General features: G+C 42.8%; 1 protein-coding gene across 2 annotated transcripts in view; it reads left to right on the plus strand.

The window, feature by feature from the left end:
* LYST (lysosomal trafficking regulator) overlaps positions 1 to 9,160 on the plus strand; it is a 160,712-nt gene extending 151,552 nt beyond the window's left edge. Inside the window, exons 49-52 of one of the 2 annotated variants that reach the window (XM_007452943.1) lie at positions 103 to 200; positions 5,543 to 5,699; positions 6,112 to 6,183; positions 7,118 to 9,160. In XM_007452943.1, the coding sequence (XP_007453005.1) occupies positions 103 to 200; positions 5,543 to 5,699; positions 6,112 to 6,183; positions 7,118 to 7,256 (466 nt within the window). In that variant the 3' untranslated portion in view covers positions 7,257 to 9,160. The remainder of the gene's footprint in view (positions 1 to 102; positions 201 to 5,542; positions 5,700 to 6,111; positions 6,184 to 7,117) is intronic. The other variant, XM_007452944.1, reaches the window with a different exon arrangement.
* The last annotated feature ends 6,069 nt before the right edge of the window (positions 9,161 to 15,229 follow it).

Genomic DNA, 15,229 nt, shown 5'->3' on the forward strand with positions numbered 1-15,229 from the left:
ATAAATAGTAGATACATATACACTGAGGAAAAGAATTATACAAATAAGAGAATATAATTATATGTAATGATCATATGCAAATTCACGTCTTTGGTCTTTCAGGTTGTGCTACGTACAAAGTCTGGCGGGACACAAAAGCCCTGTCACAGCCGTCTCTGCCAGTGAGACTACAGGTGACATTGCCACTGTGTGTGACTCAGGTGAGCTGGCCCCAAAACCGAAGCACAGGGTGGTTGCACTCACAGTGCATTCAGCCAGCTGGTTACATCATAGGTTAAACTGTTGCATTACATCTCTCAGGTCCCTGCCAGATCTGTATACTTAGGTGATAGCATGTATGTGTGTTAAGACTCCACACTCCCAATGCAGGGGTCATGGGCTCGATCCCTAGTCAGGGAACTAAGATCCGGCATGCCACACAGCGAGGCCAAAAAATAAACCCAGTAAGGTTGAAGATTGAGTTCATCAATTTCGGCATCTACTTATGCAAAAGTTAGTATTGTCATAATTTAAGTTTTTTCTGATATATGTAAGATTGCATTTGAGCACATGTAAGTTAAGCAAATTACTGTTACATAATTATCTGAATTTTCTTTGGTCTTATTTTTCCATCCTTTTTTGCTTCTGCTTTTTTTTTTTTTTTTTTTTTTGCCTGCAAGCATCCTCCAAACCTTTCCTCACTATGTAAGGCAGTCATTTAGCTGCTGCTCACTAATTAGCCATGCTTCAGGGGAAGGTTGGACGTTACAGTAGTTCTTCCCTTCCCAGGCCTCCTCCCCTCGGTAATAATTAAAAACCAAGGGTCAGAGAGTTAAATCATTTTGCTGTCCCCTGCATCGGCAGGCGGACTCTCAACAGCTGCGCCACCAGGGAAGCCCTGCTTCTGCTTTTTAACTACTGACTTTGCTACCTCCCTCCTGACTAAATGAAAAGCATCAGCAGATGATCAGCTTCCTACATGTGTCTTGTAGTTCCTGTGAGAGAGTAGTATAAAATAATAATGGAAGTATAATTTGCCCAAAATTTACATGACAAAGATATATCTCCTAATCAAAGGTCTGGCTTTTAGTTTTTGTTTTTTCATGTATACATATTAAAAAACTTGATGCATCCAGAGGGAAAGAACTGTTGAAAAGCTCATAAATTTTGTTTGCATTTCCATTAATTGAAAGGATCGTTTGAAAAACTGTTTCTTTTTGTCCACTCAGTACAGATATCTTCCACACATCTACAGTGGGTGGTCTTTTATCCTTTGCTTGCATTTTTCATATTGTTTGTTTTTTCCTGACACCAAATGTGTGGTCTTTCCAGACACTAAACAGTTCTCCAATTCTATGACACCAACTGGGTGTCCAACAGTGCAATTCAATTCTGACACTAACTAGTTGAAGTTAGCAAATTTGGGAGTCCCAAGACCCCCCACCAGGTTTGATAATTCTCTTGAGTGACTCACAAAACTCAGTAAAACACTGTACTTACTACTATGGTTCATTACAAAGGATAGAAGTGAACAGCCAGAAGAAAAGGTAGGTAGGGTGAGGTCACAGGCTCTGTCCCTGTGGAGTCAGACTGCACCGCCCTCCTGGCATGTCAGTGTGCTCTTCAGCCTGGAAGCTCTCCTCCGCCTGTTGTTTAGGAGTTTTTCTAAAGTTCCATTCTGTAGGCAGTAGATTCTGTCATTGGCCATTAGGAACTGAGATCAACCTCCCGCCCCTCTCCCTTCCCTGGAAGTGGGAGGTGCTGTAAGTTCTAACTCGGGGTTGGCTTTTCGGGTGACCAGTTCCCATCCTGAAGCTGTCTGGGCCTCCCCCCAGGAGTTATCTCATTAGCATAAAAAAGACAGTAAATTAACAAGGATTTAGGAGCTCTATGCCAGGGACCTGGGACAAAGTCCGAATATTTATTTTTGTACTATACCACAGTAAAACTCTTGTTTTTACAAAACACTCATTCATGCTTGTATTCAAGAAAAGTAACATCTTCAGTCCTGCTTCAAGATTTCAGTGTGAAGTATGTGCCAGTCTTCACCCCTAGTCATAAAATAATGTCATGAAAACATTTTTATTTCCTAATCAGCATAACTAAGGGGAAAGATCTTAAATAGTTGACTTTGGTAATATAAGTGTGGGCAGATGATTGATGACTTTGCTAATTGTTCCTCCTTGATTTATACATTAGTGGCTTTTAGTATGTCACATCAAGAGGGAATTTGGGGGAATCATATGATGATTATTTATATAGAGTTCTCTACTTTCTTGTTTTGGCAACATTTGGAAGTTAGGACTGATCCCGAGGGAACCGAATTTTATAAAGTTAATTACTTTCCTGCTGCCAGTAGTGATTTATTATATCTGTGATATTATATTAGCTAGTCATATGGGAACAAGAAACCAAATTACTTTTGCTTACAATTACCAGCTCACTAGTAGGTTGTTCAGGTGCCCCTAGGTAGTGTGCACAGTATAATAGAGTAATGGCTAGAACTTTCTTTCCACTTTGAACAAAAGGGCCTTTTGAACTTGTTTGAGGCCGCTCAATGCATATAGAAGAGGACTCATAAAGAGCAACTGGTGTATAGACAGCATAATAAAAATAATGATTATTTATTTATTTATTTTTAAATAATGATTTTTTTTTTTTTAAAAGAGAGGACAAATTTATGTTAAGTGATCCAGACTATATTTCATTCTCCTATTCTTATAGTCCAGGAAGGGAAGAAAGTTATCAGATTTAGCTACCAAAAGTCTTGACACTTTAGTGAGAACCATCCAAGTAACTTTAAAATCAAAATTTAAGAGAAATAAACACATATGCATGTGTATGTATATATAATATATAATGTGTATATGTGTGTGTATGTATACACATATATAATCTCAAAAATTTCTCTATTGGGGCTGAAGATACACTGGCAAACTCATCCCTCCTGATCCTAATTTCCTAGGGCTTATTATGGGATGTGGTTGTTATAGTGATAAGATGTAAAATTTATTAAACTATGTAAATATTATAGTAGATGGTTTCTGTATTTTTTTAAATCATTCTGCCACTATATCAAAATATATGCATTTCAACTAGGGTTCATAGCCTTTTCCTGTGTTGCCAGTGGTACTCTGAAGTTGATATAATATTCTAAGATTCAGAGTAGGGGGTAGTTCTCCAATTTCTTTTAATTTTGATGAAGATGTTTAGGAAGAATAAAGATTTTTTTCAGGAATGACCAACTTTCTGACTTTTAGTTAATATGTTAAATTATACATGAAAGCAATCCAGTATTGGGTAAGGGCCTCGATTTTTTTTTTTAATATATATTTATAATCTTAGGCAGATGAGTGGTTACTTGGTTTTGTGGTAGACCAAGTTTCTGGGCAATCTGCTAGGGTAATTCTTTGCCTGTTAAGTTCCATACCATACTTCAGAGTTGAGGACCACATTTAGATTTTTTATTTTGAAGAACTAAGCCATGCAGTAGCTGTGTCTTACAATTACCAACCCCTACATCAATATCTTTTATGGATATGTATCCAATGACTTCAATAAGCCTTCTGACCGTACTAGTACACATTGGTTACTTTATATATTTTTTAAAATCATTATTAGATATTAAATTCAAAAGAAAGAGTGAAATCTCTACTTACGTAAAAGATGAGTTTATCATCTACAATTGTATTTCTTTAGCATATTGAGTCTCCTGTATCTTTTTTTTTTTTAATTTATTTATTTTTGGCTGCGTTGGATCTTTGTTGCTGCACGCAGGCTTTCTCTGCTTGCAGTGAGCAGGGGCTACTCTTCATTGCAGCGCGCGGGCTTCTCATTACAGTGGCTTCTCTTGTCGCAGCACACGGGCTCTAGGTGCGCGGACTTCAGTAGTTGTGGCATGTGGGATCAGTAGTTGTGGCTCGCGGGCTCTAGAGCACAGGCTCAGTAGTTGTGGCGCACGGGCTTAGCTGCTCGGAGGCATGTGGGATATTCCCGGCCCAGGGATCGAACCCGTGTCCCCTGCATTGGCAGGCGGATTCTTAACCACTGTGCCAGCAGGGAAGTCCCAGAGTCTCCTATATCTTGATGCTTTATTTGGATAATCTCTCCTAATCAATATTCTACAATGGGAAGTAGACCACTGGGCATTTTTTAATCTTTGTGTGTGTATGTGTGTGTGTGTGTGTATGTGTGTGGTAAAATATATTTAACATAAAAGCTGCCATTTAAACCATTTTAAAGAATACAATTCAGTGGCATTATTACGTTCACAGTGTTGTGCAACCATCACAACTGTCCACTTCAAAAACTTTCATCACCCTGAACAGAAACTCTGTAACAGTAACTCCCACACTCCTCCCTCCCCAGCAGAGCCTGGTAACCTCTATTCGACTTTCTCTCTCTGTGAATTTGCCTATTCTAGATATTTTATATAAGTGGAATCATACAGTATTTGTCCTTTTGTGTCTGGGTTATTTCACTCAGCGTACCACTTTCAAGGTTTATCCGTGTTGGTGCCTGTATCAGAACTTCATTCCTTTTTGTGGCTAGACAATATTCCATCGTATAGATATACCACATTTTTGTTTATCCATTCATCTCTTGATAAACATTTGGGTTGTTCCCACCTTTTGGCTATTGTGAATGATACTGCAACACACTAGGCATTTTGGTTGGTGACATTTGAAGGTCTTCCGCATACCTTTAGGTAAAGAAGTATTTCCAGTATTTATTTCTTTGCTATAAAATCTTTTCACTTCCTTAATAAAGAGAGAAACACATTGTCTGCTTTTCTGTTAGTTCTAATGGAGAGAGAAAATTAAGTGTAGTAACACACTATGTCGTCCAAACTTTATCATGCCTCTTAACCTCTGTCTTATCAGTATGAGAATATTTCTCCAGAGAAGGCTGGACACATCACCATGAGGCCCCAAACCACAGCCCGAGTTTATAGAAGATATTAAAGCAATTAGTGCCTCCTCCACCCCCTGGAAAACTACAAAAAGTTTGGTTACTCATGGTCTTTGAAAGGAAAAAAAATTCGTTTAATAAGACATTGATTTGTAAGAGTCAATCTTAGACATTCTGAAGAATTAGCTTTCATTTTTTTTTAAGAATTAGTTTTTAACTCAGCTTTTACTGTAACTTTTTTTTCTTCAGAAGTCCCGGAAGTCACTTCTTATAGATAGTTTCACAGAATATTTTCTTCTCTTTTTGGAGATTGTTTAGCTTTCTAGGTACTTTCAAATTCAGATTTGGCAGTTTGTATGCTGAAATATCATGACTACAGAAAGATTCATGGTTAATTTACATTGTTGCTCTACCTTGTAGCTTAATTTATTTTCATTTTTTTCACTGGTCATCATCTCTAGATAAATATGCCAACTCTGTGTGACTTACAATGCAGTAGTTCCATTGATACAGTCTTCAGTCGTGAGTTGCCTATAAACTTCATCACTGAAACAAACAAGCTAGGCCCTCAGGGATGCCCCTTTGGGGCCCAGTGTAGGGCGCTCTGTGACACCCACAGCCTGGTGACCTGCGGGTGACTGTGGTGTTTTAGCTGGCGGGGGCAGTGACCTCAGACTCTGGACAGTGAACGGGGACCTCGTTGGACATGTCCACTGCAGAGAGATCATTTGTTCCGTGGCTTTCTCTAACCAGCCTGAGGGAATATCTATCAACGTGATTGCTGGGGGATTAGAAAATGGAATTGTAAGGTAAGAGGAGTTTTTTCTTTCTTTGTGCACTTTTGTCTATAAGGGCACAGCAGTTTCAAAAATTGTTTTTTACTATCTAAACATAATAATATTTAATATTTAGAGATTTAAAATCACCTTCGGATATCGGTTCTTCAGTTCTTCGTTTTATTTATAAATAGTAAAGATAGCTTTAGTACATTTTTGAAATTTTATATTGTTTGTCAACTATGAAAGAGTAACAATATGAAAATATACAGTTAGGTTTCCTTTCTCCCCACCCACCTGGGCAAACTGCCCAGAAGTAACTACTGTTAATCGGTTTATTGTATTTCCTTCCAGTTAACTTTTAACAAGTAAACACGTAGGTTCAACTTTTAGGGAAGGAAACGTTAGTTTGCATAGTTAGATGATGACTTTTTTCTTCCTCTAGGTTATGGAGTACTTGGGACCTAAAGCCTGTGCGGGAAATTACATTTCCTAAATCACATAAGCCTATTGTAAGGTAAAACCTCCCTCACCTCTTCTTTTCTTCATAACATACTCTGTGACTGTTTTGTTGGAGAGACAGTAAAGCACACAGAGGTAAAGAAGTGCGTAATGAAAGTCATTATAAACAGCCGGCCATTTATCGAAGCCCAGGATACCCGGGGCCCGGTGGCAAGAGGAGGCAAAATGCCTGTCTTCATGGAGCTCAAAATCTGGGTCAGGAGCTCACAGCCCACAGGCAGGCATGCTGGGCTCGTGCCAGGGAAGGCCTCTTGAACTGCAGAAGTGATGGATTTTTTCCCTTTCCTTATGGAAAATCCCATAATGGTGATTGATGGCTACAGGCATGTGCTTGACAGGACTGCTAAACAACCAGTTACCCTTTACTCTGTTAACAAATTTGACTTTAAAAACTCAGTTGGAAGGAAGTGATTCAAATCCTACTTTATTAAAATAATTTTTAATCCACTAAATGTAAAGTTTAATGAACCTACATTAATTATGTATTAATGTTACATTTTTTACCCTTTCCCCTTTCAGGGAAATAAAATATCTCCATAAAATAATCACCATTTATTTCTATAGAGAGAAAGTGTAGTACTGCTGTATTTTTCGAAGTTTCCTATACCCAAGTATTAGTAGTTTAAGTAATCAGGCTACACAAGAAGGGAAAAGAAAGTATGCAAAGAAGGAACAGAACGTACCGATCCTTTTGGTCCTGGTTTTAGTCTGTATCACTTGGTTAGAAGGAGCTTCACAAACATGCCAGCAGAGCAAGTAAACTATATTAGAATTACAGTCAAAACCAATGAGTTGTAGGCCGTCATTTTGTTTGTCTCTGTGCTCCAGTAAAGATATCTTAACCCCCTTACACTGATTTCCATGTGATCACCAATATGCTGATACACTTTTCAGAGACACAATATACAAATGGGATTTTCTTTTCACAGCCTTACATTTTCCTGCGATGGCCACCATTTGTACACAGCAAACAGTGATGGCACCGTGATCGCCTGGTGTCGGAAGGACCAGCAGCGCCTGAAACAGCCAATGTTCTATTCCTTCCTCAGCAGCTATGCAGCGGGATGAGTGAGGAGAACCTCGCATTCTGCAAGGCACTTTAACTCCAAGCTAGATTTGCCGACTTCGCCAGTTACAGTAGGTCAAGCCCGAAGAACTGGATGACCAAACAAACCATCTAAGTAATGATAAAGTCTATTCAGCTGCACAAAATTCTGCAGCCTCACGAAGTCCTGAGAGGAAAGTATTGTTTAGTGATAACCTGGAGGGTGTGTCAGTATGCACTAACCAACAAGGTTTAAGTCTGGCACAGTAAATGAACATCATATTCTTAAAAGCTTTTTTCCATAGAGGATTCTAAAGAAAAGATGAGCGTCTCTCTATTTCTGTTTTCTATTACTTTCTATTTTCAATTATTCCAAAAAAGCCAGTAGAATTTAAATTGGTTAGCTGTTTGTATAAAATGCTCTAAAGATTATATTTTAAAAGTTTTCTGCCAAGATAACACACCCACCCCACTCCCCGCAAAAAAGGAAAGATAAGGAGAAAGAATTCAGGACTTGATCATTGCTTTCTTTGAGAAGTATGTAATTCAGTAGGTGCCTCTGCACCAAAGATTTTTTGGAATATCTGAATATTTGAATCTCAGTGTTAGGCAGTTTTTGCCTGTTGCCTTCTTAGCTCAAAGTAGAACCAGAATTTTTTGACAGTCACAAACAACAACACAAGTATCTTTGATTTGCAGACACATTCTGTTTCTTCATAAAAATCCTACTTAAAATCCATAACACTAGATATGGAATATCCTTAGTTGAGTCACTAAGATTTAAACACAATGATAATTCTTTTAATATCTGCCATTTACAGAGCATTGAATACTTAACAATTTGCAATAGAAAGCCTCCATTTCAGAAAAAGTTTGCACAGATATTAATAATGCAGTCCAGTTAAGGCACTTAATCTAACATGCAGGAGGCGTTTTCTTCCCCAAAACAGAATTACAAAAGAAAAGGACACAGCTTACTTCGTTTTAAACAGGAGGCAGAATAATTCTTTTAGGAAGCAGTGTCCACTGTTTCTACTAACCTATACCACTTGAGAATTCTAGGAACAATAGAAAAATCTGTGTGCTCCACAGCAAACTTACACATGATAAAGACAGAATTCCTAAAATTCCTGGAATAGTCTATCATAATATTATGGCTCTGTTTTTACTTGGGGTGCTGCTTTATTGGCTTTGAAAACACTGTAAAGCTCAGTAATGTTACCATGAGATACAAAGATGTATTCCTGCCCAAGAATTACTTGCGTGTTTGTTATGGAAATTTAATTCATATGGTGTTTACAGAACTACTTTTGTAACTTCCAGACTTTCTAAAACATTCTGCTTAAAAACTGTGTAAAATACAATGGCAAAGTCTCTGCTGTTGAGGTAAATACAAGAAGAAGCAAGTGGCTACGTATGCTTGTAAGCTTCAGTTGCATACATAGGTAAGAGCACTTCACGGCTGCACTGAGATCATGGTTTGCACAGACCACCTATTAATTCTGAGGTCCAAATAGGTGCAGAGATGAGACTACTCCTATTCACGTTGAAGTGATTTGCTTTGTTTAAAAAAAAAAATCGCAGCTGTTGTCTAACTTTCATTTTTCTACTGAGAACTTTACATTAGTCCCTTATTAGAATAAGGTTGCTACTCAGTCTTTTTTTTTTTTTTTAAGGCTGAATTTCATCATTTATCTAAAGAGAAAATATGCAAAACGGTCTTGTTAAGAGTGCAATATTATATTTTTATGTAAAAATAAAAATGAAATTGGGGGGATTATTTATTCAGCATGAAACTTAATATGTATATGTTTGAAGCACTTCATAATATGCATGTTGTAGCAAATATTTCTGTAAACTATCACAAGCTCTGTTACCTTTGTACACACTGCCACTGCACAGTGGGGATAAATTTCATAAAAATAGACTTGAGGACCTATTCTCATTGCAGTTTAAATATTATGACCAGATCTCAAATTGGTGGCTGTTTTTGGTAACCCATATAGTTTCTCTCTTTAGCTCCCCTATAAATTTATGTCACTAGAAAAGGATAACTTTCATTTCTTAATTGTGGTCTTTGTGAGAACTTGTATATTTCAATCTTTACTGCCTTTAAATGGAGTTTAGACAGAAGTCCTAAGGTCAAACCACTCTTTTTTTTTTTGGGTACGCGGGCCTCTCACTGTTGTGGCCTCTCCCATTGTGGAGCACAGGCTCTGGATGCTCAGGCTCAGCGGCCATGGCTTACAGGCCCAGCCGCTCCGCGGCATGTGGGATATTCCTGGACCAGGGCACGAACCCGTGTCCCCTGCATTGGCAGGCGGACCCTCAACCACTGTGCCACCAGGGAAGCCCAAACCACTCATTTTTAAAAAGAAAAGACTATCTGTCCCTCCCCCCTCCCCCACCCAATAGCAGATCTGCACTGAGCCCCTACTTGTACTAGGTGCCACACTAAGCACTGAGGTCCAGTTTGTTCCCTGCACTGCCAGGGCAACATGCTGTCCGTAACACAGCGTGCGTAGTTACAACACATGGTAAGTGCTGTGAAGGAAGAGTGGAGGGTCCTCTGAGAGAACACAACCAAAGAACTCAGTCTAAATCAAGACGATCCAGGAAAGTCAAATTGTTGCCACTGTCTAATGGATGAAGAGAAATTTGACAGGTGCAGATGGGGGCAGATGTATTCCAGGCAGTAGGCGTGCAGATCTGAGGCAGGTGCGTCAGTGAACAGAGGCTCAGTGAGGGAAACACCTCAGCTCCTCTGGTGGGCCTTGCAAAAGGTGGGTGAATTCAACCACCAGCACTCCAGGAACTCAGAATTACTCTTTTTTTCTGCTTTGCATCTGCGGTGTTTGAAGGATTCTCAAGACGAGGGCACACCTGCTTCTACGTGTCTGTTCCCAGAAGAACTCAGGAGCAGCGTCTATCAGTGTAAGCCTGCCAACCTGAATGTCCCCACTTTACCTGCACATCTCAGCTTGACTCTTCCTTTCAGCAACGTTCACTGATTGCCAATTACGTGCAAGCCCAGTACCAGGTGATGGGGGAGGGGAGGGGAGAAGTGGGGAATTCTTTCCAGCCCTTCAGAGCTCATTCCTGGTGATCTGCTTCTAACTATTTTGGATGACCTGTTAATGTTTTGAATCAAAGACAGAAGAGCTACGAGGGGTTCCGGTTCAAGATGGTGACACAGGAGGACCCTGAGCGCAGCCACATCCCGCGGACACCCTGAATCTACAGCTACACACAGAACAATTTCCTCTGAAAGAAATCCAAGAACTAGCAAAGCGACTCTTAGAATCTGGTGAACAAAACCCACATCATAACGGGTAGGAGAGGCCGAGATGCGCTCTCACCTTAAACCCCACTCCTGGCACAGTGACCCACAGTCGGGTGGGCTGGGGGGCTGACGGCTCCCAGCTTCTCCCTGAGGAGTGAGGCTTTGACCTCCACGTCGGACACCCCAACTTTTAAGGCCTACACCTGAGAGATGAACCCCCAAAAACCATCTAGCTTGGAAAGCCAGTGCGGCTGCGTCCCCGAGACCCACGAGGCTAGAGCATCTGAGAAGCAGACCTTCAAGGGCTCTCCAGGACTCACCAGGCTAACGCCCCAGGGCCCAGCGCCGAGGCCGAGACTGAACTGTGCCCAGTCTTTCTGTGTAAGAGGCCTGTTGCCTGTCTTGAAAGCTTCAGCCTAAGGGGCGGGCATTTAACACATTTCTGGAGGCCACTGAAATACGCCCCAAGGACGGCCAAGGCGGCAGGCACCATCTTTGTGCACACCCTCTCCTTTCCTAGGGTTGCAGGGATCTCCCAGAAAGGGGGGTGTGCACGTCTGGGGCTCCGGATTTGGCGCAGCCTGCCGGGGGGTGCCCCCTGACCATCTGGCTCTGGTGGCCAACCAGGCTTACATTCCCGGGTCCTACAGAACTCTAACAAGGGGAAAACAGTTCTTAACCAGCTGCCACCCAGGCCAGAGCCCAGAGGCAGCAAACTCCCCGGTCTTTCCGTGAAAGAGGCTGTGAGGTTATCTTGATAGCTGCGGTGGGGGGGGGCATTTAGCTATGGCTGCCCACAGCACCCGTAACCCCCGGGTCAGGGATGAAGGGGGGGGGGGGGGGGGGTGCCGGGGTGCTGCTAATTAAACACACATCCTGACGCCGATGGCAGCCCTCTCCAGAGATGGGAGCCAGTGGGTGTCACGTGCGTGCTCTCCCTCTGCCCCGCCAGGTCTCCAGTGTCTCCGAGAAAGGAGGCTGTGGCATCTCTAGCATTGCCACCCAGAGGCCATATCCCTTGAAAGCCTGGCTCTGGTGCCCAGTAGGGCTTGTGTTCACGGGTTCAATGGGATGGTAGCAAAGAAACAACTAACACCCCAGGGCTCAGTGCAGAGGGAGCAGACAGAAACGCCCATCCTCCGGTCTTCCCCAAAGAGAGGTCTATTTGTGTACTTTAAAAGCTACTGCCTGAGGGTCCAGCTTCCAATCAGCCTTCAGAGAAAAGCCTTTAGTCTCCTAGGCCTTCGCTGACTTCCAAAGAGCAGACTCAAGCAGTTACTGCCCAGAACAATAGACTCGGGGGAAGCCTAGTTCCTCCTGAAGGGAAATGCACAACAATTTTGACGCACACCTTTGAGCTGTTCTACAGAAACTACGGCCCCCAACCCGTAGACTCCAGACTAGTCGGAACCGGAAGGTTGAGATTCCGGAAACATCACCCTATTACTTCACCACCAGCCGATCCAAAGAAGGTCCACGAGCTGCTCATGCACCCTACGACCCTCTCCCCTAACACTGTCTTTAAAAACCCTGGCCTGAAAGCCATCAGGGAGTTCAGGTCTTCTGAGCACAAGTTCCCCTTCTCTTTGCTTGGCCCTGCAATAAACCTTTCCGTTTGGCATTTCGGTTTGGTCTCCCTGCGCACAGGGCACACGACCTTTGGTTCAGCAACAATTTCTGACAAGCCAGCCAGGAGCCTGTGCCCGTGGCAGGTCGACCCTGACTGGGGGCAGCCCCTTCCCTGGGTCCCCAGGAGCTACTGGGGCTCATTCTGCTCCAGGGAACTCTGAGCCAGATGCATTCTGACCTACCATCAGCCTTCTGTTTCATTTGGGGGTAAGTCGCTCGTGCAGGCTGGGAATTACCCTCCTTCACCTAGGCTTATGCCCTTTTGAGAAATGAGCCAATCTGGGCTGTTCTCTTTTGGGAGCGGGGCCAATCTGGTCTTGAGGTCTGCATCTGGGAGGGGGGATGGAATTGTTTAGGCTACAGTTCCGTAGTCTGATCTTTTGTCTGTGCGACTGTGTTTGTTGTTTGTATTTCTGTGTATCAGTACTTGCATTTTCAACAAAATGGGAAATACTAACTTCACCCCCGTCTGCCTGAGTCCTGGAGGCTGATCGGGACCCTGGTCTCTAAAGGCTTCAGTGAAATAATCCGTGCCCCTCTTCCTGGTTTCAACCCTCATTAGGGGGTCCTGGCTTTGACAACCCAAAGGGGCCCCGGTTATGACTTTTGTTAGAGGGTCCTGGTAACTTGAATTATTTGTAGAGGGGTGTCAGTTTGGTGCACCTGAACAACTGAGTGTGCACTTTTAAATTATCATTTGGAGGAACTTACTTACCAACTCTCTAGAGAAAGAAATTTTCAGTGGGCTGAGAACAGCCGAATCTGTGTCTCCACCAACACTTACTATAGACCTCTTGGTAGGTGAAGGCAAATTCTCAACCCAGATCCAAGGATGTGGGCAGCCAGACATCAGTCCCCTCGGACAGCCCATTAGGGTGCATTCTGGGTCATCAGAAACGCTATGGCTCTACTCCAAATGACAAAGATATCCACTTATTTTCTTTTGTAATACTGTCTGGCCGCAGTAACAAGTAGGTGACCAGGGAAAATGGCTGACCAGAGAATGGTGACCAGAGAATGGCTCCTTAAATCATAGCACCATGCTCCAACTGGACTTACTCCGTGAGAAAAGAGAAATGAGGCAAGACTCCCTGTGTACAGTGCTTCCTGGCCCTTTACCAGAGCAGAGGCTGCAGAAGAAATGCAGACTTAATTAAGGCTGCTCAGCAAGTTAACTCAGGGGGGAAGACCTCGCTCCCTGTTTTGAAAGGATCCCCTGAAGACCCCTCAGATTTTCCTTTGCCCCTAGTGCTCCAAATGCTCACTGCAAACTTCAAAAGATTGCTGTAGGGACCTATCACCCCCACCTACCAGCTGGTTTTCAATAACTAAGATGTGGCAGAAGAAGAAAAAGAAGATGTAAAAGCAAGGCGCCTTGCTTGCAGTAGCGCTGCAGACCACCCCAGGTACCCGGGAGGAGAGAATAAGAAGACTCCACAGGTGAGCGCCCCTGCCCCCAACATGGGACTTGGGACACACAGGCCACCAGCAAAGCTGGGACCTAGTCAGTGCACTTACTGCAAGAAAGTGGGGAGGCCCCGAGCAACCACAGAGGGGGAAGGCCTGAGCTAAACCCCCTTCCTTTCAGCTCCTGCTAACTGAAGCAGCAGCCTGGGGGCTCCCCAACTGGCCCCTCAAAACACCACCCCCCATCTCCCCCAAGGAGCCCCAGTTACCCTAGAAGTCAGGGGAGAACCAAGTGAGTTTTTGGTAGATACCAGAGCCACATTCTCAGTGCGGACAACCTGAAGGGGCTCCCTCTCCCAAGACATCAAAGGGGTGTCAGGAAAGGAAGACAAAAGGAAATCTTGCCCTGAAAATTCCCCCGAAGAGCCTCATTTGACAAGATAAAACTGGTTTTGCACACAGGCATGCAAACAACTCCAGGAGCTAGGGCAGGGTTGGACAAGGTTTATCTCCTACACATCTGCTCCTGCAGGACTGGGAGAAGTGCCTGTTTTATCTGATGCACAGAAACCAGCACAGGGAGTCCAGGAAAATGAAGAAACAGCAATACGCTCCAAACAAAAGAACAAGATAAAACCTCAGCAAAATACCTTGATGAGACGGAGGTAAGTGTCTTACCTGAAAATAGTCATAAAGACACCAAGGGCAGGAGAACGATGCACTGATGAAATAAAAATTCACATTTTAAGGCAAGACAAGAAAAATTGAAACATAAAACGATTGCCCATTTGGGCTTCCTCCCCGCCCCCCGCCCCCAGTGTGCATTGTGCATCTGCATTATGTGTTACCCAGGCCTCCCCCATGGCCTCCTTCTGGCACCAGCCACGTAACTCCTTAGAAGATAACGTTCGTTTCTCTGTCCTGTAAGCGGTCACAGTGACCCACCACTCACCTTTTACATGCAGACATCTTTGGTGAACTTTATGTATAATTTATCATTTCCCTTAAAGATAGTGATTGGTGCAGAGCAGACTGGTCAGATGATGTGGAGAGATACTGGGCTGCACCTAATGGAAGTTCTTAGCTTAATTATTTACTTATGATCTCATTCATGTCACTAGCTATATTACTTGTATTCTGCCTAGTTTACACGCTTGTTGTTTCTTGCATTACCAAATGTGTGACTGAGCCTCAGATAAAATTAATGATGATTAAGCAACTTGCAACTATTGACCAGATATATAGTTCTATAAGAGCAATGATTGTAACAGTGTACTCTAGATATGGGAAGAAGCAACAAGAGGGAATGATTTCCTGGCCCATAACAGGATAGTGAGACAGCTGGTCCAGAGGCTTCTGGCTACTGTTAACAGAGCCTAGTCCAGTAATAGCACAGGAAGTGGCCTATCAACAGAATCCTTGCCTGACCTGGGAATGAGCATCCCAAGCACCGTGGAACACATTGGTCATGAAATGCCTCCCAAACCTTGGCCAAAAGTAAGACCGAAAGGGAAGGGACTGTAAAATAAAGAATATTGCTTACCATCAATGTCTACGAGAATCAGGCCATTAGCCACTGCAGTCACTGACCTACGATACACTTTTTTTTTTTTTTTTTTTTTTATAATAACAAATTTTTTTTTTTTTTTTTTTTTTGCTGTGGGTGGTGTTTTCTTT

Source organism: Lipotes vexillifer, unplaced genomic scaffold (assembly GCF_000442215.2).
Source record: "Lipotes vexillifer unplaced genomic scaffold, Lipotes_vexillifer_v1.1 scaffold1088, whole genome shotgun sequence".
In the NCBI taxonomy this organism is placed as follows: Eukaryota; Metazoa; Chordata; class Mammalia; order Artiodactyla; family Lipotidae; genus Lipotes; species Lipotes vexillifer.